Source organism: Diutina rugosa (assembly GCF_008704595.1).
Source record: "Diutina rugosa strain CBS 613 chromosome Unknown scaffold40_size130624, whole genome shotgun sequence".
Classification (NCBI taxonomy): Eukaryota; Fungi; Ascomycota; class Pichiomycetes; order Serinales; family Debaryomycetaceae; genus Diutina; species Diutina rugosa.
In genome coordinates this window covers 1-26,283 of record NW_022995101.1, presented here as the reverse complement: position 1 = coordinate 26,283, position 26,283 = coordinate 1, and the positions used below count along the sequence as shown (strand labels likewise).

The 26,283-nt window shown below is 49.6% G+C and overlaps 11 protein-coding genes across 11 annotated transcripts; 2 read left to right on the top strand and 9 right to left on the bottom strand. All coding sequences in view use genetic code 12, as the record gives it.

Annotated features, from left to right (window-relative positions):
• Positions 1-4,099: 4,099 nt before the first annotated feature.
• STI1 (Hsp90 cochaperone) lies at positions 4,100-5,815 on the bottom strand (the record flags this gene model as incomplete). The annotated part of the gene is made up of 1 exon (XM_034154323.1): positions 4,100-5,815. The coding sequence occupies one exon, from the start codon at positions 5,813-5,815 to the stop codon at positions 4,100-4,102; it is 1,716 nt and encodes a 571-aa protein (XP_034013425.1).
• Positions 5,816-6,285: 470 nt separating this feature from the next.
• DIURU_001745 (uncharacterized protein) lies at positions 6,286-7,257 on the bottom strand (the record flags this gene model as incomplete). Its single annotated transcript, XM_034154322.1, has 1 exon — positions 6,286-7,257. One exon carries the CDS (start codon positions 7,255-7,257, stop codon positions 6,286-6,288), a length of 972 nt encoding a protein of 323 aa, XP_034013424.1.
• A 2,692-nt stretch (positions 7,258-9,949) lies between these two features.
• Positions 9,950-11,605, top strand: ICL1 (isocitrate lyase 1; the record flags this gene model as incomplete). Its single annotated transcript, XM_034154321.1, has 1 exon — positions 9,950-11,605. The coding sequence occupies one exon, from the start codon at positions 9,950-9,952 to the stop codon at positions 11,603-11,605; it is 1,656 nt and encodes a 551-aa protein (XP_034013423.1).
• Positions 11,606-12,253: 648 nt separating this feature from the next.
• On the bottom strand, positions 12,254-12,709 carry DIURU_001743 (uncharacterized protein; the record flags this gene model as incomplete). Its single annotated transcript, XM_034154320.1, has 1 exon — positions 12,254-12,709. The coding sequence occupies one exon, from the start codon at positions 12,707-12,709 to the stop codon at positions 12,254-12,256; it is 456 nt and encodes a 151-aa protein (XP_034013422.1).
• A 283-nt stretch (positions 12,710-12,992) lies between these two features.
• Positions 12,993-13,922, bottom strand: DIURU_001742 (uncharacterized protein; the record flags this gene model as incomplete). Its single annotated transcript, XM_034154319.1, has 1 exon — positions 12,993-13,922. The coding sequence occupies one exon, from the start codon at positions 13,920-13,922 to the stop codon at positions 12,993-12,995; it is 930 nt and encodes a 309-aa protein (XP_034013421.1).
• Positions 13,923-14,146: 224 nt separating this feature from the next.
• Positions 14,147-15,343, bottom strand: MODF (Modfp; the record flags this gene model as incomplete). The annotated part of the gene is made up of 1 exon (XM_034154318.1): positions 14,147-15,343. The coding sequence occupies one exon, from the start codon at positions 15,341-15,343 to the stop codon at positions 14,147-14,149; it is 1,197 nt and encodes a 398-aa protein (XP_034013420.1).
• Positions 15,344-15,861: 518 nt separating this feature from the next.
• DOS2 (Dos2p) lies at positions 15,862-16,842 on the top strand (the record flags this gene model as incomplete). Its single annotated transcript, XM_034154317.1, has 1 exon — positions 15,862-16,842. One exon carries the CDS (start codon positions 15,862-15,864, stop codon positions 16,840-16,842), a length of 981 nt encoding a protein of 326 aa, XP_034013419.1.
• Positions 16,843-17,656: 814 nt separating this feature from the next.
• On the bottom strand, positions 17,657-17,911 carry DIURU_001739 (uncharacterized protein; the record flags this gene model as incomplete). Its single annotated transcript, XM_034154315.1, has 1 exon — positions 17,657-17,911. The coding sequence occupies one exon, from the start codon at positions 17,909-17,911 to the stop codon at positions 17,657-17,659; it is 255 nt and encodes an 84-aa protein (XP_034013418.1).
• A 1,893-nt stretch (positions 17,912-19,804) lies between these two features.
• Positions 19,805-20,230, bottom strand: DIURU_001738 (4-hydroxybenzoate octaprenyltransferase; the record flags this gene model as incomplete). The annotated part of the gene is made up of 1 exon (XM_034154314.1): positions 19,805-20,230. The coding sequence occupies one exon, from the start codon at positions 20,228-20,230 to the stop codon at positions 19,805-19,807; it is 426 nt and encodes a 141-aa protein (XP_034013417.1).
• A 1,822-nt stretch (positions 20,231-22,052) lies between these two features.
• DIURU_001737 (anaphase promoting complex subunit 11) lies at positions 22,053-22,439 on the bottom strand (the record flags this gene model as incomplete). Its single annotated transcript, XM_034154313.1, has 1 exon — positions 22,053-22,439. One exon carries the CDS (start codon positions 22,437-22,439, stop codon positions 22,053-22,055), a length of 387 nt encoding a protein of 128 aa, XP_034013416.1.
• Positions 22,440-23,218: 779 nt separating this feature from the next.
• On the bottom strand, positions 23,219-24,673 carry ISN1 (IMP 5'-nucleotidase; the record flags this gene model as incomplete). Its single annotated transcript, XM_034154312.1, has 1 exon — positions 23,219-24,673. The coding sequence occupies one exon, from the start codon at positions 24,671-24,673 to the stop codon at positions 23,219-23,221; it is 1,455 nt and encodes a 484-aa protein (XP_034013415.1).
• Between the last annotated feature and the right edge of the window lie 1,610 nt (positions 24,674-26,283).

Here is a 26,283-nt window from a genome sequence, read left to right as displayed (position 1 = left end):
CGAGTGCGGAATGTCAAGCTCAGTGAGAAGCAGCAGGAGAAGGTGCTAGCCCGGTATTTAATCACGAGGCTTCCCTTCATGTTGATCCCCGATTGAGACAGCGTGCTATAATAGCGACAACCAGGAGGTAGCTTCTCAGGCCGGTCTCGCTCTCAGTCGTTGGTAGAGTCTGAGTACGGGTGAACTCGGAACCCTCAGGTTACATAATCGGGGTGAGACAACAAGTCGCACCCGTCAACGCGACATATGTATACAATAAACCGCAGCGCGCGTGGGGGTAATAACCAGCGGACCCATGTTCTTCCACATTTTTCAACTAAGTTGAACTTTATGTGATTAGCAAAGACACCATAAAAATGCCCTGCTTCTGATAGATTATATGGTCAGTCTTTTCTTCTTTTTCTAGATTGAGTTAGCCACGCTGAAGTCAACATTCCGCAGTCGTCTCGTCAACCTTCCCCTCTTTTCACGCGACATTTTCAATTAATTGTCCAAGCCCCCTACGCCCATGACAACGACAAGACAAAATTTCCCCACCAGTTTTCAAGATATTGACACCGGGGAAGTTGGTAGCAACTCATTTACTCATTAAATATGGTGGTGGTTTTGTACCAGATTTATTGCCGATCAGGATCTGATTAAGCTGCAACCCCAGATGCTAAATGTCGCAGACGACACTGCGATGAGATAAGGGGGGGAACGCGGGCGAGGAAATAGGGGGCTCGTCTAATTAACCTAGTATACACTCTTCGTCTAACTGACTTAATATACAGTCTCCGTCTATATAATCCCAGTGCCCCCCCCCCAGTATTAGCTCAATAATTCCAATGATGCAATCTCAACCGCTGCAGACTGTGTGCCATACATATCCGACTGCATGCCTTCCCTAATTGGGATTGACACACTGGACCTACCATCAAGACCTAAGCCTACTGTTGGCTCCTCTTGAACTCGTGACCCGTTCCCAGCCACGACCACTACCCTTAAGTGGCTTGGTTTGACCTACTAACGCCAGCAACCCACTACCCTTAAGTGGCCTGGCTTGGCCCACCTATTGCCGGAACCCACTACCCTTAAGTGGCCTGGCTCCACCAAATGCCAGCAACCACTACTCCTAAGTGACCTGGCTTGACCTACTAATTGCCTGGACCCATCATCCCTCGGTGGCTTGGCTTGGTCTACTAACACCAGAACCCACTACCCTTAAGTGGCCTGGTGACCTGACTTACAGTTGCTTTTTGACTATCAACCCTTTGGAGCTTTGGCTACCCGCCTTACTCATCTCGCGGTCAAAAGGCATGCTGTTGCTGTTGATACCACTACCCAAGATTTTGTGACCTCAAATTTGACGTTGTTGAACATGCTGTTTCTATTTAGTTGGAACTTCTTGCCCCAAAGCTCCAGTGGTGTCCTTTGACACCCCGGCTGGAAAGGGTGATCGCCTGCCAACAGTTTAACGCTTTAGCGACTTCTACCGGCTCGGTCACCACGGAAGGCGCGAGCCATCCTGGAGCCCTTACTCTCCCAAGGACTTCAAAGGTGGTACTCGTGGGTGCTTGCTCACGCTCGGAATTGTGCTGGCCTCGGGTAGTCATATACATTGACGCCGCGGGGATGCATCCGTACGGCTACTGACATATAGTGGGTGTTGGAAAGACTCTATAGACATGGTCCTAACGCTGTTTAGCCCAACTTTAGGCTGGTATTGTGCCCCTTAGATAGCATGCCGGTCCCCAGTACGTAGCCGATTAACGTCGATGAAATACTGTGGGTTCCAAATCATGGCATGTTAGTTTCCAGAAACCGGGTGGAAGCCCCCTTATTTTTTGAAAAAAAAAAAAGAGGGGAAACTGACCACGCCCTGCACCAGCGGTTTAGCTCTCTGTAACATCCCTCACCGGATGATCACGTTAACAGGGACAACCCGGCTGCTCTGCAGGTTTTTACTGGCGACTGGACGTCGACGTGTGAACAGGGGGTTCCCCCGCTGAAACATCCCCACGGGGTGATCAAGTTGTCAGCGGCAACCCGCCTGCTCTCGCACCCCACGGGAGACACTTTACTATTGGCTAAAGCTACGGCTTCTCAGTTGTCGTTTGTAGTTACTGGTTGCGGGGAGTGATATTAACAATTTAGGTGGACGGGTTAACCGGCTAATGATCCATGGATTTTGAACTCTGATGGCCATTAGCCTCATCGTCAGTGGCCGCTGGGCCAATAAAACTAAGTCTAGTGGCCGCCTTACCCTTTGCATAAGTGGTTGATGGCCATTAACAACTATCGGTGGCTACTAAACTTACTATACCACTGCTATTGGACACTAACTGCTGCCTGAAGCCACTGGCACTTTGAATAATTGCTGTTTGGGCCTTCAAAATAATTTACGCTGGCACTGACACTCTGAAATTGTGGCTGAAGTTCATCAAAAACTGCTGCAAGCCCTTGGCCCTTTGGAACAACTTGTGCTGGCACTGAACCTATGGCCTTCTGGTATTTTGCTGGAGGCCATTTGCCCTTTGGTTTAATTTCTTGAAACCATTTGCCCTTTGAACTAACTAATATTGGCGACTGTTCCCTCAACTTTGGTTGCCATTAATCCCTTTGACAAAAGCTATTTGAGCTCCGGTGAGATGAGTCATTTAGCAACGGGAATTGTGATGCTTAGCTGTGAACACCACTACACCGACGCAAACCCTCAGGGCAACTCATACACGTTTGCCGTCGGTACAAGCTGGTGATGGAGTTGGTGACAAAAAGAAGTGGAGGTGGTGAAGAAGGAGGTGGTGAAGAGGGGGGTTGTGGATCAAACGTGTTGGGGTTGGAGGTTGTGTGTGGAGGAAGACAGTTGTGGTGATGGAGGTTGTGGTGGGGGAGGTGGTGCAGAAGAAGGAAGTGGTGGAGGGGGTTGTGAAGAGGGTTGGACGCTGCTGAATTCTAATTGCCATGGCTGGAACCTTTAACCTTTTATTAACTTCAGGGGATTTGTTCGAAGACTAAACACACGCTTGCCATGGCAACAGATCCCGCTGGAATTTGATTGAAACTACCTGAAAGAGAAGATTGATGCTCACAAGAACTTACGCTGAAGATACTGAAAGAGAAGATTGATGCTCACAAGAACTTACGCTGAAGATACCGAAAGAGAATACCAATGCTCACGCTGAACTTCTATGGAGAAATACAACCGGTGCTCACTTACAACTTTTGCTGCTGAACTCGAGGACCTTGGATGGTTACAATCGGCGTGTCGCTACATATACTGCGGTTTGAGTCTTTCACTGGGGTCAGAGGTACTACTTCGCCGGCTCACAAATCTACAAGCCCGTGCTCCCGAATACGTGAAGGTTGTATTGGAAATCCCATTCCACCATCACTACCTGGCCCCCATACTCTATCAAACTTACTGCTAAACTGATGACACTGGAAAGGCGCCTATAACGATGCTTGTGGCTGTTGCCCACACTGAAGGGTAATGCCGAACTTGAAAACTCTAAGACAAGTCACTGACGCTAAAATTTAACAAGCCATTGGCGCTGAACCATAACCAAGTGACCACAATATCTCATATAGCTTAAGTAGTACTGGACTTATGTAGAGCTCGGAACGGTCAAGTCAACTCCCGTTCGGCGTGTAGCACTTTATAGGTATTTAGGGTTCTCACTGACGTGAGCATCATATATAAGAAATACACATAAACAAAGTTTCACAACTTCGTCAAGCTTTCTATAAGAAATTCAAAGGCTTAATCTTGAGAAGGCTTTCTGCGACTTCATACAAACTGACTGGTCTATTACTAAGGATGTATATGGCTCAAGCAATTTGGCAAGGCTAAGCGATTCCGAGGTTCTTGATAAACAATGCTTAAACCATTGCAAAAAACAGATGAGAGATCAGTAGCACAAGATCAAACCTATAAGCCTGCTTTATGAATTCAGAATGTGAACTAAGAGATGGTTAGAAATGATCGATTTTAACGTAGATTAGACTAAGAGTCTGTGGTCACAAAATTCAATATAGGATCAAAGTACTGATCATCGATTCATTTCTATATGCTGTGGAGACTACTAGATTTCTAATATGACTCATTCATTCATAAAAATTATCTGGTTCTAATGACACCGGCGGCGATCAACATGTTGACCTTTTTGGCGACGTCGGGATTCTTCATGTGTTCCTGCAACGCGGCGGGGTTGTCGCGGGCCTGGCCCAAGATCAGCTGCATGACGGGGTCCTGTAAGATCTTGACGATCTCGGGGTCCTTCAGCACCCGTTCCATCGTCTGTTCCGGGGTTTCCCCTTCGATGTTCTGGAACCGTTGCGCCGCCGCCTTGTTGTACAATTGGTCGATTTCGGCAGCGTTCTTGCCGCCGAGGGCCTGGTCACGTTCACGAGCGGTGGCCAAGGTTTCCATCACCTGCGAGTACTCCTTCATCATCAACTGGGCGTTGGCCTTGCGGATGTAAGCTCTGATGAAGTCCGGGTCCTTTTCAATGGCCTTGTTGCAGTCTTCGACGGCGTCAGGGAACGACAAGAGCTTAGCGAGAGCAGCAGCACGGTTGGAGTAGCCACGAGCGTCTTCGGGAGCCCGCTTGATCATCTCGGTATAGGCTTTAACGGCGTTGGGCCAGTCTTGCTTTTCAAAGTAATCCTTACCTTGGAGACGGGCCTCTTCGGCCTTTTCCGGGTCGACATAAGCATCAGCCTCGCGCTTCTTCAACTCCTTTTGCGTCGCCCGCAACTTATTGAGGACGTCGGGGGTACGGTGTTCCGTGAGCGACTTGTCGAACGCCTTAATCGCCAGCTCGAGGTCGTCCTTCTTCAAGTAGGTGTTACCCAAACGGGCGAACGCCTTGGCGATGAGCTTGTAGTCGGCTCTCATCTCACGGCCTTCGTCAATGGCCTTTTCACAAGTAGCAATGGCGGCATCGTAGTCCCCCTTTTCATACTCAGCCGCCAGCCGGTTGTTTAAGTAGGTGATGTCCTTGTAAGTTTCCCAGGCCTTGTTGTAAAGATCGATGGCGTCGTCAAACTTGCGTTGCTTGTACAATGTGTTGGCTTCGGCCTTGTACTTGTCGGCCTCGACCTTGGCGGCATCGGTCATCTCGACATCTTCATCCTTAGCCGCCGGTTCCGGTTCCTTAGCTTTGGCAGTTTTAGCTTCCGCCTGAGCGGCATCGGCTTCGGCCTTAGTCTTTTCTTCAAAGCCCGCAGGCGGCTGGTCGGGCAAGTTGTCCAAATCAATGCCCATCATCGCCGCCATGATCGACATCAATCTGGGGTCGGTGAGGAACTGGGTGGCGTTGGCCTTGGGGTTAGCTTGAATCTGTTGAAGTTTAGCCACAAGCTCCGGGTCTTCCATCAATTTCGAGGTCTTAGGGTTGGCCTTTAAGTTCTCAATCAAATTAGGGTCGGAGAAAATAGCCCCCAAACCCATATCGGGAGTGGCGTTACGCGCTTCAATCAAGTGCAGCGCCTGGTCCAAACCTTCCTTGGCCATGGCGTTGGTGGGTTCGATTTCAAGCGCTTTTTGGTACGCCAGTTTCGCGTCCTCCAAATTGCCCAAACCAAGCTCGGCAGCGCCGACACGGTTATACCCTTTCGCCCAGGTAGGGTTGATCTTGACACACTCCTTGGCATCGGCTAACGCCTTGTCGAACTGCTTCAACAGCGCTTCCGCCGCCGACCGGTTCAGGTAGAGCACATGGTTCGGGGTGGCCAGGGCGTCGATGGCTTTGGTGAACGCGTCAATCGCCTTGTCGAACTCCTTGGCAGCAAAGTGCTTGTTGCCCTCGGCCTTGTATTCGTCAGCAGACATCGGATCAGTCAGTTTATTTAGCACTGGGTTGGGAAAGGGCAACCGCTGGTGGGGCGCCTTTTTTTTATACGGTGCGACGGGACCCCCGGACAGAATTCCACCGGCTTCCACGAGCAAGCCACCAAAGAATGGCACGGAAAATGACCAGATATAAGAGGATTGAGCTATGGTGGTATTGGTTATTATTTGTACTAGGGTGATTGATATTCTGAAGTCTATAGATGGGGGTGTAGGGGGGGGATCTAAGGGGGATGCCTGATTAGTGGCGATGGCTGATCTAGTGCGACGATTGCGACGATCGGCACCAATTAGTGTCGCGAACCTTCCAAGCGTGTCGCGGAAATTCCATGAATTCAAAATCAGCTGAGTATGACTGTTGGTGGCTGACATTGAAAATCTGTAGCTCATTGGACTTTAATCGCCGAATAGCCTTCAAATGTGATAGGTTGTAGTCAGTCGATGTAATGTAGTTACACAACACTTGGAATTGCCTTCGGGAGGGGGTCGAGGTGAATTGGGGCATCGACGTCCAGCGATTGCGGCGAGATCAACTCGATCTTGTGCGGTACCAAGTACTTGAAATACACATACTGGTAGCCAATATAGATGTCCAACAGCATCTGGAACAATGCCGCGAGGATAAAGATCACCAGCACGTTGTTAGTTCCGTAAAGCAAGTAGCCGATCTTGGTCAAATCACCGCCGTACCACGAGAACAACAACACCAATTTGAAGTTATCCACCAGCTGGAGTCTGCGAAGCAAAAGGATCTGCGGTAACGGAAGCAACAGCTCGATGAGCAATCCCAATATCCCTAAGAAAGTGCCCCACTTTTCCGAGTGGAGAAGCAAGAACGTCAGCGTGGCGAAGATGGTCATGAACGACGCCACAAACCGCCAGTAACTTCTCGGGTACTTCCACTGCCAGAACAAGAAGGGCCGCTGGTAGTAGACGTCAAAGAACCGGAGCGTCTGGGCTATCGCCACCCTCAAATACACTTCCCACTCCTCCACAAGGTCGCTCCAGTAGTCGTTTTCAAGGCGATGGTTGGTGGGGTTGCTGCGGTCGGGGAGCTCGTTGTGGACCTCCTGGTCGAAGTGGGGCATCGGTGCAAGCAACTCCGGGTCGTACTGGGGCAGGCGGTACTTTAGGGCGAACGTCAAGAGGACCAGCTGGATCACCATCTGTACCATCAGCTGGCACAAGAGCGTCACCTCATAGGGGGTGATGATGTAATAGAGGATACGTAGCCACAGCGCCATTAGCATGGTGGCACAGATGTCGATCAGAAACCCCGTCAGCGTCTGTTTACGGTAGATGCCGTAGCAGGTGGTCCCGTAGGAGACGAGCGGCGTGAACGCCATCAGGAAGTTGATCGTCTTCTGGACATCGGGCAAGTAGTCGAGGTACGGTAGCAAGTTCTCCGGCACCCACAGGCTCATTTTGGAGTCGAATCAAAGCTCACAAGGCGGTATTGGTGGGATGGGGGATGGAATGGAGATGGGCGCAGTAGTGGCAGGCAGTGGCTGTCGTCGGAGTGCGGAAAACCCGAGCGCGAGACCGGTGGGGGGGAGACGTTAACCAAAGGGTTGTAGGAGGCTGGAAAGTAGTCGTTTTGGACTTGTTGGTTCCAGGGGGAGTTGGGGCAGGTTTACGAAACGGCACGGCGTGTTTTCGGGGCTTAGGGGGCGGCAAATTCAACCAGCGGTGGGGGGCGGTTCGGCGCGGGTTTTTGTGGATTTCGGCAGTGGTCTCGCTGCATCGCAGCGGCAACTAGCGGAAATGACGACGACTAAACAGAGAAAATTGATTGGTAATGACTGAGATTTGATGCTATGGTTAGTGTAATGTATTTGGTGTAGTTTTGATTGGTTTCAGAGTTTGTTTGATAGTATTTGATGGCGTAGTCGTGGTTGTTTTTGTGGGGGCGGAGCGGATGGCGTATGGAACCACCGGGCCGAAAGCAGCCACTGCTCGATCGGGAAATTTCTCGTGTGGAACCCCCCAGCTACGAGGGAGGAGGGGTTTAAGGCGTCGTAGTATGATCTAAGACGCTGTAGAGTGTCGATTAAGGGCTGAGTTATTGTCAAGTTGGTGTTAGGCTAGAGTCTTCTGTGTATTTATTGAATTTGCGATGGTTAGTGGCTCGATGACTGTTGCAATTGTTGCGCTCACATTTTGTGTAATTTTCGGGAAACGACTAAACCCGATGAACAAAAAGGCTGGCAAAAATACAAATAATGATTATTAGATGAAAGGAGTGAAACAAGCAGTTCAATAAGCTTGTGTTTGTGTAGTTATGATTTTAGTCTACAAATCAGGTGGAGTGGGCCAAATCAATTAAATGCACACAGCTGTGTCATTGCCATCGATGAGATTCGATCTCTGTAGATGAGAAAGAAAATTCTATAAATGCCACTGCTGGGAGTCGATACCGCGTCGTCTCCGTCTCCGAGAACTTTCTCCACGATTCACATGAAAGACTCCCCCGGTTAATGTCTCGGTTCTACAGAATCCCATTTACCCGAAGCGATGAGATATTACCAAACAGACGCTTCTGTTTGATATCTCGATGCCGAATGACGCCAGCGTACGCCGGGATGACTCGTCTGTGTATAGGGGTACACGACTTATTTATGCTGCCACCGTGGCTTCTTATTCAGCAGCAGCAGCAGGTGATGCGGCGTTCGTCAACCGTCCCGGCGCTATCGGGACCAATGAACATTGACACTATTGAGAACGTCTTAGAAGATTATATGCAGGACCACAACCATAACCATAGAATTCACTCTCAGCCTTATCAAACGATTACGCAATCGGACACGTACCTCCACCCTCGGCGCCGACACCCCCTCCTAGCCGTGTCTTAGATCACTCAAAAATACCATCAAAAGAAGTAATCAATAGCCTGATTAGCTGGTTTAAAAGCAATGGCGACAGCAACCTTTGGATGGCGCCACAAACTCCGGTGGTGGTCATCAAATCATTAGCAAAATAGACTCAATTGTCAGCTATGGCTTATTTCATAGTATTGCGTTAGTTAATGGTTTAATATGGGGCTGATTTTTCACACGAGAGGCAAATGCCGCTAAACACCGCGTAGGGGGGGAACGATCTGGGAGATCCCGAGCTCTTGGTGGTGGCCGGAGACTTCCGAAGAGGAGAAGCCGGGGATTTATTTGACTCGGGAGCACCCAGTAGCATCTAGCAGATCAGAGACATGAACGAGAGACTGGAAGAGACGGTGATGGTAGTGTGTTAGTTGGAGGGTGGCCGATTCGGCGCCGTGGGTTTCCGTTGGCCCGTTGTGAAGGGGAGTGCACCTAGCGCTCAGCCTTAGTAACGGGGCGTCGACGGTTCCTTTTCCCCGGGGATGACTCAAGCCAATCTGCATATGCGAAGTCAAAAAACCGAGGTCTCCGGGGCGAAACCAGTGGCGAAAAATCACTATTTTTGATAGATAGCCTCACAAAAAAATGGTACCAATGGATTTGTCGACCGCGGTTTACGGGGAGATCGCCCATCACCGAGACCAAACCCCGACTATATTGCTCAATTTTAGTACTGTGAATTGCCGGTGCCGAAGTCGGTGGTGGTGGCGGTAGTGCATGTAGTCGCACCAAAGCGAGTCAACCAACTCCGAGCAGCTAACCCCAGACTTTGTAAACTACCCTGAAAATGGAGGTTTAAACGGGTGAAAATCCAACGGAATTAACTCCTATAGATATCAACAGCTCCCTAAGAATCTATTAAGCTAATTTCCTTCTTTATCAGACGACTTTTGCCCTGGTTTCCCTGGTAGTTTGGCTCCCCTTATCCGGGGCAAACCGTCGTGTGCGCACCGACAACCACCCCCCCAACCACCAGTTAACCACCCGCTAAACCACCGTAAAAAGGGCTATACTCCATTGGGTCACGCTTAGCAAATGATCATTAAGCCCATATTAGTCATCAGATTCGCCTAGCTTCCATTTCCCGCTGATTTTTCCCCGGGGTTCTTTCGGGAATCTCCAGGGGGTTCGGTGGGGCCCGTGCGGTCGCCGCCGGGTTTTTTCCGGGGAAGTCGAAAAACTATAAAGGCACCCCGATTCCCCCCCCAAAAAAAGTTTCCCCACCATAATCCAACCCTCCACCATGGCTTACACCAAGATCGACGTGGACGCTGAAGAACAGGCCTTCCAACAACAAGTTGCCGACATCAAGAAGTGGTGGGCCGAGCCGAGATGGCACAAGACGAAGCGGATCTACACCGCCGAAGACATTGCCCGCAAGCGGGGGTCGCTCAAGATCGACTACCCGCTGTCGCAGCAGGCGAAGAAGTTGTACAAGTTGCTTGAAGAGCACGACAAGAACAAGACCGCCTCGTTCACCTTTGGCGCCTTGGACCCCATCCACGTGGCGCAAATGGGCAAGTACTTGGACCTGATCTACGTGTCGGGGTGGCAATGTTCGTCGACGGCGTCGACCCTGAACGAGCCCTCGCCCGATCTTGCCGACTACCCCATGGACACCGTTCCCAACAAGGTCGAGCACTTGTGGTTTGCCCAGTTGTTCCACGACCGCAAGCAAAGAGAAGAACGTCTCTCGTTGCCGATTGAAGAACGCAAGAAGTTGCCCTACACCGACTTTTTGCGCCCCATCATCGCCGACGCCGACACCGGTCACGGCGGTATCACCGCCATCATCAAGTTGACGAAGTTGTTCGTCGAAAGAGGTGCCGCCGGTATCCACATTGAGGACCAGGCTCCCGGGACCAAGAAGTGCGGGCACATGGCCGGGAAGGTGCTTGTCCCCGTCCAGGAACACATCAACCGGTTGGTCGCCATCAGAGCCTCCGCCGACATCTTGGGCTCCGACTTGATCTGTGTCGCCAGAACCGACTCCGAGGCCGCCACCTTGTTGACCTCGACCATCGACCACCGCGACCACTACTTCATCGTCGGTGCCACCAACCCCGACTCTCCCGAGTTGGCCGGGTTGATGGCCGAGGCGGAAGCCAAGGGCATCTACGGCCCCGAATTGGCCCGCATCGAAGAAGAATGGACCAAGACCGCCGGCCTCAAGTTGTTCCACGAAGCCGTCATTGACGAAATCAAGGCCGGCAACTACCAAAACAAGGACGCCTTGATCAAGAAGTTCACCGACGTCGTCAACCCGTTGTCGATGGTGTCGAACAAGGAAGCCCGCAAGCTCGCCCGCGAAATCCTCGGCAAGGACATCTACTTCAACTGGGAAGTGTCCAGAGCCAGAGAAGGCTACTACAGATACCGCGGTGGTGTTGAATGTGCCGCCATGAGAGCCCGCGCCTACTCGCCCTACTGTGACTTGACCTGGATGGAATCGGCCACCCCTGACTACCAACAGGCCAAGGACTTTGCCGAGATGGTCAAGTCGGCCATCCCCAACCAGTGGTTGGCCTACAACTTGTCGCCCTCGTTCAACTGGGAAAAGGCGATGCCCGCCCACGAACAGGAGACCTACATCAAGCGTCTCGGCGAGTTGGGCTACGTGTGGCAATTCATCACCTTGGCTGGTTTGCACACCACCGCGTTGGCGGTGGACAACTTTGCCCGCGACTACGCCAAGGAAGGCATGAGAGCCTACGCCCAAAACGTCCAGTTGGAGGAACGCAAGGCCGGCAACGAGGTGTTGTTGCACCAGAAGTGGTCGGGCGCCAACTACATCGACGGCTTGTTGACGATGGTGTCGGGTGGTGTCTCGTCGACCCGTGCCATGGGTGCCGGTGTCACCGAAGACCAGTTCAAGGACGAAAAGAAGTCCAAGATCTAATGAGCCTATGAAGTGAATACACGAATGAATGGAACAACTGTAACCGCACAATCTCGTAGAAAGTCTTGGTAAACTGATTGCATGACTGTTGCTGATGCCTTAGTCATCGGATGATCTACATCCGGGCACACAAAGGAAATGAGGCTTGAACAAGACTTCATTGTAATTAGGTTTTAATGTGTTTTTGGCTTGACATTGAATACATATCATTTGGCAATTTACTCTTTGGTTTGGGGTGTCCAACGACAATCAGAGGTTGGTTGTCAAAAATAGGGCCCCAAACAAAGGGGGACAAAAGTACCTGCAGAACAATAGAACTCCATGATCTAAGGGTTGGCACGTATAAATTGAGTTGAACTTAAGCAAGTCTTACTTGAACATTTTCAGGATAAGTCAGTGCTATTAAAGACTTGACGTCTTTTGCGTATGTGGTTCACTCCGTCTCGCTCATATAAAGAAATAATTCTACAAAACAGTCCACTAAATTATAAAATACTCATCTTAGATGGCTAGTACACGATATTCTTCTATGTAATCTTGAACAATTGCTTTTACTTATACGAATCTAATTTTCGCTGTCTCAGACTTAAGAAAAACATTTTTTACGGGAAAATCAAGTAAAATCATTTATTAATCAGAATGTCTAGATCACAACATGGCGACGCCGGCAGCGGCCATGCACGCCACGGGGACGGCGACGCGGTGGCCGCCGTTGGCCAGTTGCACGGGCACTTCCGGGTCGGCCAGCTTGGTAGTTTCCGACGCCGACGACTTCGATTGCAACGTAGTAGCGTCAGTGGCAGCGTCAGTGGCGGCGTCGGTGGCGGCGTCGGTGGCCGAGGCGTACATGTCCTCGATGTCCTGGGTGGCCGATACCGGCACCACCCCCGAGAACGACTCGTACACCTTCGAGTACACCAGGGCGTAACCCGAGGTTTCCGAGGCTTCGAGCATGCCCAAGTCGTAGAGGAACGACACCATCTTGGTCGCCTCGGCGGTGACAAACACCTCGGAGTCGACGGTGGTCAACCACGACTTGAACTCGTTGACGTTGGCGGCGGTGGCGAGCGAGGCGATCGAGGCAAGGGTAAGCAAGGAGAGCATGATGAGGATGACATTACCGAGAATTAGAGCTGTCTATATATGTTACAAGCTTACCTTCCTCGTTGGGGTACCAACCGCTGGGCCACTTAGGGTGGTGGGGTCGCAATAGGTTTACCAATTAGGCAGTTGAGCTGAGGGGCGCACACCGCTCACACCACCACCGCATGTACATGCGACATGTACATGCTACACAGTAATAAGCACATGTACCTGAGGGAATTTCATTTACTGCAATAATTTAGGGAAGAACTTACATTAGCGTAGACACGAGATAATTACCATTTTATTGAGTCATAAGGCCCAGCAAGAGATTAGCGACCAATTGCACTACCAGGGACATGCCACTGGAAATAAGCGTCATCGCCGTCGAGCCCAACTGGGCGATAAGGGCAGTGTCGGCCATGATCTCGCGGAGCAAATCGGGGACAATGTTGGCCCGCATAAACGCCTGCACCACCTCGGTTACCGACACCGCCCCCAGGTCGACGATCCGCTTGACGAACGCCGCCGCCGGCTCGGCCAATTCCGGCGTCGTCATGAGGTGGGTGACGAACTGGCGAGCTAACCCGGAATTGCTCACCGCCGCAAGCACCTGGTTCATCGTGATCGATTCGCGAGCGAGCAAATTGACCAAGCTATCAATTTCACGGGTAGTCAATTCGGTGGTAGCAGTTTCGGAGGAGTAGGCGACCCCGGTGGGAGGCGCAGTGAACTCGGTGGGTTGAGTATCGGAGGTCAGCAACGCCATGTAGGCCAGGGCGACTCTGATCAAGCCTTGGATGACGGCGGGGTTTTCCACCGATAAATGGAGGGTATCGATGATCAAACCCGACCGTTGTAAAGCGATAAACAAGTCGGTGAAGTCGATCAAATCGTGTTCCAACGCCCAGATGACCCCGTCAGCGACGAAATTCATCATCTCGGCGTTGGCCATCGACATGTCAAGCACCACGGGCGTCACCCCAGATTGGGTGAGGGTAGTGAGCAAAGGTTCGAGAAGCGGGATCAACAGCGACACGATCATGTCCAGCATCCCGTCGCGGCGGTAGAGGGCGAGGACATCGGTGAACAGGGTAATGTCACGGGGGTGGACGCGGTCGATAATGGGAGTATCACCACTAAGTTGAGGGTCACCACTAGAGACGGGACCCAGGGGAAGACCACAAACGAGCGACGACCAGGACACGGCAGTGAGTAAAGTAAAGAATCTCATGAGGGTTTGAGCACTTGAAGAATTGATGGGAATTCGTCACATCTTTATATTGTCTGATGGTCGTATCGGAGTAAGGGTAGAATAGCAAGTGGGCTTTGGCGTTTGATGGCATCTCCAAGTCATCGTATAGACACAAAAGCAAGGCGAGACACTTGTAAGGAAACAATTAATCGATTTGCAGAGCAAAATAATACTCTGGACAATCAGAGTCAGCAATTCGTCTGTTATTGCTTTGATTGGTACAACTTGTACTCTCTGGCGTCGTTACCCAATAAATGGACCATATACTGATAGGGAGCCAATTCCCAGTCGAGGTGGCCAATGGAAAGCACGGTGGTGTTCGGCATGTCGTTAGCGACGATATCGTGGCATTTTTGCATCACCACGTCGTCGTCCATACACAGGAACGCCTCGTCCAAGATTAGGATCTCCGGTTGTTTGACGATCGCCCTCAAGAAAAGACACAATTTCTGGTCGGTAATCAGTAAATCGTTAAACGTACGGTGACCCACTTTTTGTAGGCGGTCAGCAAACCTGTCTAAGATCAGTTTCAGCCACTCCGAATACTCATACTTATCACCGGAGAAGGCAAAGTTCAGATTGCCGATATTGGGCACCAAGCCATTGCGGATAATCTCCCGCATTGTCTTCAGATGGCGAGGGACCACGGCGTGGATTTCCGGCAGCAGAATCCCGATCTTATTGTTGACGCTGAACACGTTAATCCCCTGGCCTGTTTTGCGGAGCTGGCCGTCGATGGAAAGCACCAGCCGCCACAGTTGTGGGTGGTCAGCAGTGATGAGGGAGAGGATCGTGGTTTTCCCCGTGCCGTTATCGCCTAAGATTCTCCATTTAGTTCCCTTAGGGATATTCCAATTGAAATCTTTGAGGACTGGTAAACCACGGTATACCACCAGAGCATTGTTAAACGAGATGTGGGCTCCGTCAGCGGGGATTTGGGAGGCCAGAATTTCGTCCATCGGTTGGCGTTTAGGCGGTTCCACCTCAGTTAATACTGTTTCCACGTGGCCTTCTTTTAACCCTTCAGAGTCGATATAGGCGACTTTCTCAATCCATTCGGGGACGGCATCGTGAGTTCTGAGTCCCAACACCATACTGATGTTCAATTGGTGGCCCACTTGAGCCAACAGGTCCAGAACGCGTTTGGTAGCGGTAGGATCTAAACCTAAGAAAGGGTCGTCAATGACAAGTAGACGCGGTTTAGTAATCAACGCCTTAGCGATTCTTGCTCGTCTCATCTGGCCATTACTTAAGGAATTGATCCATTTCGCCTGTAAGTGCCTCAAATTGAATAATTCAATTAATTGGTCGACATACTTGTCGTCGATGTTCCCCAAGTTAGAATTGTAATTATTGGCTCCCACAATATAGTTACGCACGCAATTGACGTCGTCAGCCATTTCCAACACCCCCTTGTAAGAGTAGCTCTCGTAACGGGCGGAAACGTGGACCAGGTCGAGCCCCAGCAGATCCAGGAAATTGAGGAGCAGAATGTGGCTGAGCGAGTTGTTTGGGTACACTCTCAGCTGGGGTGGCAGCGATAAGTATTTGCCGCCGATTATTTGGAGCAACAGCATCTTTTCTGGTCCGGTAACGGCGAGCGACGACGGCGCGGTAGTCGTGCCGTTAACTTCATCAATTTCGAGAGTTATCGGGTTTGAGTAGATCGGTGGCGCTTGAAACAGGGGTTTGAATGTCCCCTGTTTGATCCTCACAAGACACTGCCGGTACGGGAGGTATACTCTCATATTAGGGAGGCAGTCAGTGAGTCAATGGTGAATGGTCGTATATATGCGACTGAGTCATTCCCGATGGCTCCCGCGGCTTCCGCGTGTCGGGAGTGTCGGCACTAGGTCGCACTGACGGGAGGGACCCAAATTGATCACGACACACCCTTCCAACACCCTTACCCATAACCATGGAGTTTATCGAGCCCGTGGTGGCCACGCCTGAGCCGTCATCCCCTAAAGTGGAGCTGGAAACCAATAAGCACACCGAGGAAGCCATCCACCAATTGGAAGACGAGATCGATAAAGGGTATACCGCGGTGGAACAGCGGTTGGCGGCGTTATGGACCAGCTACCAAATGGACGCCAAAACCAAGCAATTGGGCGAGCTGTTAGAAGGCCCGAGGGCTCAGCTTACTGAGGAGATTGAAAAGCGACGGGTGCAGTTGACAGAACAGTTAAAACTGGCGCGGGAACTGGACCAAGTGAAAGAGCTTGAAAAGAAGCTTTCTGAGCTTCCCATCACTCAGGCGAAGGAGAATTTGAATAAGGGGCTTGACGCCGTTGATTCCCAGTTGGAAAAGATTGAAAATGCCGCCATGGGCTACGTGCTGCTGTTCACACTGTTTTTACTGAAAGTGGTTACCGTGGAGCCAGAACAGGACGAAACTACCACGAAAGAGACGTTATTTTCAAGGGAAGAAGATACACCTAACTTTATGAAACACTACGGAACCCTGAGATACGAACAGGAGTTGTATAAACTTCACACCGATACTAAATTGTACACTAACCCCATTGAAGATGAAGAAGCTACCAATAAAGTTGATGTCGAGGGGAAGACGGAGGATATCACCGGATTACTCGCTAAGTACCCGGCGTTACAGCACACGATGCTGCTGGTGCTGGCTACCGTCAACTATAAGACGTTCTGGACGCGCTACTATTACCATTTCGCTCAATTGGAAGAGAACGAAAAGAAGCGCCAAGCGCTTAAGGGAGACTTGAAACTGACTGGTGACGACGACGACGACGAAGACTTTACCTGGAGTGATGATGATGACGATAACGCTGGAGAAAGCGCTACGAAAACTGAGGAAAAGAAGTCGGTTTTACTGCTGGAAAAGCAGACCCCCGACACTTCAAACGAGGATGATGACGACTGGGAATAGCTTTAATGATGACGATTACGGATTTAGGAGTTGGCGGAGGTGATTGTCCGCCACGGCTTCCTCAGCTTATCGTAGGCTATTGTAGAGGCATTTGTTATCGGAGCGGGGGTTAACCTCCGTTGAGTCATTATTCGACTCATCTCGGAGTGGGCCGACACGGTCGACGCCGAGAAGACTAAAAGGACGATAACCACCGAAAGGGATTACCGGGTGGTTAAGTTCCACCCAACAATGGCTGGCTTCCGATAATTTTCTCGTCCCGGAGGTTATAGGGAGAGTCCAATTAAGGTTCGGGTCTTACGAACTAAATTAAGGTAAATGAAAAGTAAAATTTTAATATGAAATATGACTGAAATTTGCTCTAAGTTTTGACTGTAATGGTAGTTGTTGTGAGGATAGAATCAAACGTGAGCTTAACCAATGAGTTTGAGAAACAATCATACGATACTGTGAGTTAAAGCCAATGAAATTGAACCAAAAGATGGAGCAATAATCAGCTCACAGTCTCAAGCTTGTCTCACTGTGAAAATAAAGTTTTTCGAGTATCAAAATTTCAGTTTCAAATGAATCTGAAGCACACCATCAAACTACAATGGAAAATATATAGTGGTTCGCGTGATGACAAACACCTGAAAGTCATTTGAATTCAGTCAAAGTGGAAACTGAAACCAATCATGAAACAATCAATCTACTCAATGTTGTTTGTAATCTGTTAGTTTATTGAAAATGCTAAGATAAATAAGAAGTGAAGTAATAGCGCCCGCACGCGAGCCATGCAATCGTCAGTCGTAAAACTTTGATATTGTTTCAAAATTTAGGCCTTGTTGACGGGGCCGGCGGTGTGGATGTCTTCTTCCGACGACACCGTGGGTTCAAAGGGGGCGTCGTCGTGTTCAGTGGCGGCGGCGTGGTAGATGTTGTCGTTGCAGACGACGTGGCCTTCAGAAGCGAAAACGGCTCTCTGGTTGGAGAACTGTCTGATCACGGGTCTGGTGACGGTGGTGGGCTTGACGGGGACCCAGCATCTGGCGGCGACCTTGGCGTACGAAGAAAGTCTGATGGGAGTCATTGTTGTTTCAAGTGGTGTTTGAGGTTGTGTGAACTCTTGTTGGAGGATGATTTTAGCTTGGGAGATGGCACATATTTATACCTGGTGTGGGGGTGACGTAAGGGATGTGAGTCGCAACCCCAGGTTCCGGTGGTCCATTGAGTCATCCGAGGAAAAATAAAAAAATCATCATTCCACGCGCGTGCGCAAGCAAAGAGAAATGCCCGGGGTAAACCTCCGGGATTTGCTACCGTTCCCGGAGTCAACGGATATTGCCGAGGGGAAGAAACTGGATAAGCTAGTAATTAACAATTATTTCTACTCCTTCTAGATCAGTCTAGGAGCCTTGTTTAGTCTTGTTTAGAGTGATTTGAAGCAGTTTTGGGAGATAATGTCCGCTTGATTGTTGGTGACTGCCTGCAGTACTCCCGCATCGCCGAGGCCGCTTCTGATTTGTTCGATTACCGTGACCGATAGATCAGGACCAGCGGAGGTTTTCTGCCGCGGCCTGCGTGCCTGTGAAAAAAATTGTGTATAACGTTGACGTTTTAGTCACCGCAGCCATAACAAGAGTCATGACGCTGGTGTTTAAGCCGAGGATATAAGTCAATTAGGGGCACAAGTTACAAATTGTAATTATGAAATTGATGAAACTTTCTCTGAAACACTTTCTAAAGGGGTATGTTTCAAACGTAGTGTCATTTTAGGTGATTGTGGTTTGATTCGGGAACCATGGCTCGTGGTCAGGGTGAGGCGGCGACTCATAGGGGGCGACTCACGCAAACAATACGAATGACGCCACCGTGCGTCATATATAGCCTGCCGAAACGGTACCCAGCGCGCACCCCACAAGTCACCGTGAGTCATGTTGATAACTCAGCCGAAGTCGAATTATAGCCGGACAACTACTACCGAAAGAATCAAAAGAGTAAATGACATTGATTTGAAACGTAGTTTCATGTCATGTTTCAAAAACTAAGTCAGCGAGTTCTTTTTTTGGTCACTTGGTGGCGTGAGCCCTGTTAGTCATTGGACCCTGAATACGAAGAGGATTAGTCAGTCCGTCAGTGTAGCAGAATTTGGTGACTAAGCAACGCACTAAATTTTTGACAATGTTATGATGACTACGGAGGCAATCGCCGAAACGGACCACATTGGCTGGTACATGTGTGGCCAATGATGGGGGTGTGAAATTTGTGTGGGGGGGGTTGGCAACGGTTGCTTCGGGTGGGCGGAAGGTCATGGCTCACACTACTCTTCGGATAACCGGAGACTGCGAAAAAAATCATCGCAACTGCAAACTCCGCAAATTGTCGCAACCCAAACTCCGCAATTCGCACGAAAGTGAAAAACTCCGGTACCGGGCCGAAATTGCCTGAAAAATTTCACTCACCGAATTCGGACAACCGGAGACGACGAAGTTAGTGGATTCCTAGATTGAACAATCCACGATAATGATTGTGATATTGTAAATGCGTTTCGTGTTAAGTTTCAGAGTCAATGTCTCATGTAGTAGACAAAGGTTTCATTTGGGAGAACCAATTGGTCGTCAATTGATCTGCCAGTGAGTAGTCAGATATCTACTGAGTCTTAGCTGAGACTAAACGAAACTCTCGTGATCAATGTTTCGAGGTTTGTTTCAGGTGATGTTTCAAGGTTTGTTTCAGGTGGTGTTTCGAGATTGGTTTCAAGTGATGTTTCCTATCACTAAATCGAGTAGTCTACACTACTCATTATTAGCCAACTTTAATTATAGTGGTCATATCATTCTCCTTCAAATAACTCTTTTTTATTAAATTTATTAATCGTACCTTTTTTCAGTACGTTTCATGTCATTCTTTTAATCTCCCATTATTCGTTTATAATCAGATTGGAGGGGATCTCAGATAATGTCTAATTGTTTTCCTCAAATGTTTATAAGACGCCAGCGAGAAGCAACAAGTAATCCACAACAATCCCCAACCAAAAGATAATCCCCGTTTTGATATTCCCCGTGAACCCTTTCCAGCAACTGGCTTCATCGTCTAAATCGACTTTCTTAATCATAGTATAAATACGGTAAAACCCCCAAGCGGCACCAGCATAAAAACCAGGTCCCATTGAGTTCATGAACCCGGAAAGCGTATAGAGCCCTACTTGAGCCGTAGTTAACCCGTTAAGTATGGGTTTAGTGCGGTCGCCCCACGCTAACGCCGTCAGCTTAATTCCGGCGTGGATATCGAACTTCTTATCCTGGTGAGCATACACGGTATCGTAGACGACACACCAGATCCAGTTGGCGGCAAACATCGGTAAAACCACGGCCCAGTCGATGGGAGCTCCCACGGCGGGGTAGCCCATAAGAATCCCCCAGGAAAAACAAATCAGAAGCATATACTGCGGGTAGTATGTGAAACGCTTAAATAAGGGGTAGGCGGCGATAAACGGAAGCAGCCAGCACCCGACCCAAAAGCACGCCGGCGGTAACGCTAAAAGCACCACTAATCCTGCGAGACCCTGCGCTACCATCCACGCCGTCGCCTGCGGTACCAGCACTCGCCCCAGAGCGATAGGTCTTTCGAGGGTTCTCAGCACCTGGTTATCCAATTCCCGGTCCCAGATATCGTTGATGGTACACCCCGCGCCCCTCATGATTAACGCGCCAATCAGAAACAAGGTAATCGCTTTAAACGCCACCATAAACGGGGCGGCGATCGAATAAGCCGCCATGGTGATCCCCCAGTAGCAGGGTAAAAGCAATAATAGAGTGCCCACGGGTTTCTCAAGGCGCATTAACTCGGCGTAGGGGATCCATTTTTCGGGTAATTTGCCCACCCAGCCAAGGCGGGCTAACCGGGCTAATCTCAGTGCTTCAAGCTCTTCGGCAGTGAATTTTGACCGGGCTAGAGACACTTGTGCCGCTCGTTTAGGGTCCGAGGCCACGTGGAGCTTGGGATTGACTTGTTCGGGTGTCAACTTGGGGGGTTCATTAACCACGGTAGAGGCGACTTTCTCGGTCAGCAGGGGGAGCGTTTGAAACCTGGGGATGGTAGTAGTAAGGCTTCGCCATTGGTTTATCGGTAAACGAGCGTGGGCCGCCGCTAGCCGCCACGGACTTCTCACCAACAACAACATATGTCGCTTGGAGCGTAGTGCGGCGCGACACGTCTCTATTATATGTGGAATAGCAAATGCCAAGGATATGAAACCACAGATGTGACAAGCTGACTCGAAACGAATTGATTGTTTGAACTTGCACTATATTTTGGAGGAAGGGTTAGTTTTGTGTTACTTTTGTGTTAGTCTCGTGTGCGCTTTAAATTAGATGAGCTCAAAACGTTTTCTGGTAGTGGGCTAGCTCCTTGTGGAGATGGTGTGGGATCGGCGGTCGGCTACAATGGGGAATGGTAAATCTCTCACGTCTCGCATCACCGCCTTGCATCGTTACGCGAAGTCCATCGGAGAAGAACTCAATCAATTTATTTTAGAAACCATTTATTATCAGTTATTTAAGGACGTAAACTGGTTGTCGGCATGTTAATTTAATATTATTGGAACATTTTTCTCAAATTTGACATTTTTTCAAATTTGACATTTTTTCAAATTTGACATTTTTCAGAGAATTGGAGATAGTTGACAGATGAGATTACCCGTAATCACCATTTAGACTTCTCTACTGTTTGCCAAACCTGATTTAATCCATCTACGAACTTGATCTGGCGTAAAATCAAGCCATACGATCCCTTCTAGATTCAGTTAGGTGAAATCTTGTAATATTCGCTGGGGTTCGATTCCTCACGGTAGTGGAAAAATACGTGCGAAGAACACAATCCACGGACGGTTGATCAAACCAGCTTCCATTGAGTTGTGACCATAGCCTCAATTACTGTTTAGATGTCCAAGCTCAACCCATTTGACATCGTTTCATTTCTATATCCATGAAGGTATTTATTTGCTACTTATTAAACCGTTTAACGGAACGCAGAATACTCTCAGAATACTCTCAGAATACTCTCAGAATACTCTCTGAAAGAAAGGCATATAGCTGACTCTTCAACATTGAGGAAGATACCATCATTTCAATCAGTAAGGCCACCATCCCGTCTCGTATATCTCAGCCATCACTGACATCATCCACCGGGCTAACATCCAGTCTCATTGGATCCAAGTTCGCTTCCTTGTTTTACCCTGTGGCTTCCAATTGTTCAAAGCCATCATCATCGGGTCCCCTCGCTCTCATCGCGGCGTGGTCTTCAATAAGCTTCGTAAGTTCCGGTAAATCGCCCAACATCTCCGTCGAGTAAGTAAAGATCTGGCGACACATGGGACAGAGACCACGGCTCGACTCCTGTTCGAGCCATCTGAGGATACAGTGCATGTGGAAGTTGTGAGGACACAGCGCCCCGATGACGACGGGACACTCGGTGCCGGGGTATTTGCAATCGGGACAGGTGCCGTTGAACAGCACCCGACAGATGCCACAGAGATCGTCGCCGCCTGCCGCCAGGGCGTCGCCAAGGTCCCACGACCACGTCGCCACCGCGTGGTAGTCGACGAACTCGACCTTCATCGCCCGGTAGTGGGAGCGCACCTGGAAAATAGGTAAACATGGGTGTGGCGGGAACAGGGAAATAATCGTCGGACATTACGGAATTTGACAGCAGTTATGAATTTAGCGTAGACGACTGGTAGCCATAGTAGAAGTTTTCGGTGGTATCAGGTGTAAGCGTTGTAGAACCAATCAGTAGCTTTACGATGGACTGGTGGTACTTGCTGGTCATGGGAGTGCTGTTACTGGAAGGTGTTAGCCTATGTCCAGGTAGTCGGCTCGTTGTTGCTAGAACCAATTGATGGTTATCAAGTTGATGGAAGTGGGATTGAGACTACGTACAGGTAGTCGGCTCGTCCAATTAACGGTTACTTTAGCAATTGGTGGTAGCCATCATTCGGCGACTACTGGTATTTTGCTGCTTCTAGAGTAGAAAGTTTACGTCGCTCAGTGACCTTCTATACAGTGCATTTACCATACACCAGCATTGGTTAGCGCTTGACCTTGACAATCGCTCAGCTGTGGAGTTTTCCACATTCTCTATTTCGAAAATTGACTTAGTGTCATAAGTTTGCCTCTGACTGCAAGTATATCTTGAATTTCTATCACGCAAATTGTATTATTTGGGTTTGTTAGTCTTCACATCGTTCATTGAGATCAACTCTTAAAATGTTCAACTTCAATTATCATCATTTATCATTTATTTGGGCCAACTACATCTCGTCAGCCTGCTGATTACGCGTTCATGAAATTTTATTCGTTGATATTGAGTTTTTGTCATCAGCGTTTCGTTTTCTGGCTTATTGATCACTCGCCTCCGCCTCCTTCTTCTTTTTCAACTCTGCACGACGATCGAGTTCCGAGAGCAAGTCGTCCAAGCACCCCACCGTCTCCCGGGGCAGGGCGATCCACGCCGTGCACGCCGAGAGTCTCGCTTTGAAATCGTTCAGCCCCACCAGAGCGAACTGGTCGCCGATGTGGAGCAGCTCGGCCTTGGTGATGGGACACAAGTGCTGAAGCAGCTCGTCCTGGCACAAGTAGCGCTGGAGCGCCTCGACGCCCAACAGCTTGTCGCCGATGTCCACCCACACGTCGGAGCCGCCGTTAAAGGCGCACACCCTGATTTCGTGCGTTTCGATGTTATCGTCTTGAGTGTAGCCGCCTACGGGGAGCGCTTTACCCGACGGACCCATATCGATGTTTGAGAGGATGAAAGAGCACAGTAATACCATCTCTTCAAGCTGTTCGCGGAGGATCAGGTAGCCGGGGTTAGGGATGATCCCCACCGAGCGCGCCTTGCGGATGATGGTGGTGTTATCCTTAAGTCCAAACTTCTCCTGTAAGTGGATCAAGTGTTGTTCGGAAATGTCCATGATCTCGTCCAATTTCTTCTTGTCCCACAGCTTCATCGCTGGCAAGAACCAGTCGGCCAGCTCGATGTACTGGAAGCCGCGCATCTCGGGGTTAAACCGGAATAAGTAATTCAGCTCGGCGCCGACAATCAACAAATTGCGCTTTTGCGCCTCCGTCAAAGCACTATCGGGCCCGTTGATGGTATCGACTAAACCTTTAAGCCGCTTATAGTAGTTGGTAGCGCCCTGCTGTCCCGGATAGCCGGCGGCAGTAACTACGGCGATAAAGAAGTCGCGCCGCAATAGCTCGACAAGCCGCAGCACCACGGGCGAATCCGGCTCGAGGTTTTGACCATCTTCATATAACGTTACATCCCCGTCAAACGTCAAGAGCTTAAGCTGCTGGGGGTTATCGTCGTGGTAGTTTTGCACTAGGCCCAAGATCTGGGCGGTGTTAAGGATCATGCGCACGTCGTTGAACAGCGGCGCCACGAGGCGGCGGCGGCTGATGCCGCGGCGCTCGTCCTCGATGCGGAAGGCGTCGACGAGGGGCAACCGCGTGTGGAAGCGCCCGATCAGCGGCACCAACTTGCGCAAGCGCAGCTGGGTGTGGGTGCCGTAGCGGTCGTTGTTGGCGTCGACGAGAATCGTGTTGTCGACGAGGCGCTCGATGTCGCCAAACACGTCGGAAAACTTGCGGAAACACTCGTGGGAGATGCCGTCCTCAAACCGCTTGACGTCGGAGTAGAACTCGGGATCCAAAAACTCGCGCCCGCTGTTGGCGAACTGGTTGATGTCGCCGTTGAGGACGAAGGGGACGGCGAGGAGGCCTTTGATGAACTCAATGAAGTAGTCGCGCCGGTGCTGCTTGAGCGAGTACTCGACTCTGTAGCGCAGGGTCATGGCAGTGGTGGTGACAGCGGCGGCGTTAGTGTATTGTTGGTAGCGGAGTGGCGACTTTTTATATCGGCATAATGCGACGTGAACGCCCGCGCGCTATCTGGCGCCGGCAGGACACAGCGAGGAAAGGAAGGACACGGAGAGAAGTCTACTGAAGATGATGACAATTGTATCAGAGTATTGCAGTACTGTGACTTTAGTGGAATTGGGCTATTGTGTAATTGACTTCTTTTATGACATCCAATGGCGCCCATTGTGATTGACGATGGCCGTTGCGGGGTGGAGAAGCCCTCTGGGCGCGGGGAGCCGCTGTGAGTCAGCGCTGGGTAATCATGCGCCCTGACGTGTGTACCCCCCCCCAACGTGGGGAGCAACGCCCACAACAGCCGGAACAATTGGCACGGACGGGTTAGCCGGAACTTTTGACTAATCATATCCAGTCATATCAAATTCATTATCATCAACAGGTCCACTATCCTGTCTACCAGAATTGTTTAACTTGATGGCTCACTTTGTCTTCGTTTTGCCAACTCGTATTTACGCCCACATTCGCTTGACACAAATTAGCGTTGACAGGTTAGCTGCACCGTAAACCACAACCGAAAGGACTTTCTTAATGGCTCACCCAAAAGAGTATCTCTTTCACCAACTGGTTCATTATACAGTCGATAGACATTCACAATTCTTTTAATCGACAACTTGCAAATTTGTCCACACTCGCTTATTTATATTGGAATCAATACAGACAGGCTCTCTATAAAATCTGCGGTAGTCTACTGAATGATTACAGGTTCACTTATCGATCCAAACGTCACTCTGATGATAGGTCCACGATAACTTAAGAAAAATACCGATTCTGAATTGAGATAGCACATTTGTCGATAACGTTTATGATGAATCAAACGTGAAGTGTTGAGGTTTTCGAGTTGATGGTGCAGTTTTGCCAGCTTAGCCGGTTACGTCCTGCATATACCATCACACGCCACTCGTCTAAGACTTCGTTCTCAATCTTTTTTAATTCCTGCATACTGCGCCCCTCGTCAAAGAAATTATTTCAAATTTTTATTTCTGTGGTAAGAGATGCGAACTCGGTCTATCGCGTAAGCCGCATGAACGGCACCCCGCTCATTGGCGGACTAGCGAAGCCCGGACGGCGTTGTAGGAGCGGGTGGTGTCGACTTATGCATATAAGTGGGTTGAATCCGCCACATCTAGACTTCATCGGGTTTATACCTAGTCTGACTGTGGCTGTATTCGGGACACCTTTCTTAGATAGGGTTACGTAATCATCACTATACACGACTATCGACTACCTTCTTCCCTCAATTTCGAATTTTTTTTCCAATTTTTTTTTTCTCTCCAAAGATCTTCTGATTGCTATTATACATATATTTGAGCTGTGCCGATCCTAAATTTGGATTCAGAACTCACTTAATTTGTTCTGTTGATGGCGAAAGTTCGACCTGAAAATTTCTTCACTACATGTAGGATTCGTACGAGAACGCACATAAATGCCACATAAGTATGTCACTTTCTCAGTAGAGTTCAAGAATGTTCTGTAAACAGTAGTATAGCTTATAGAAGTTATAGCAGTGGCAACATTTTTGATCTAC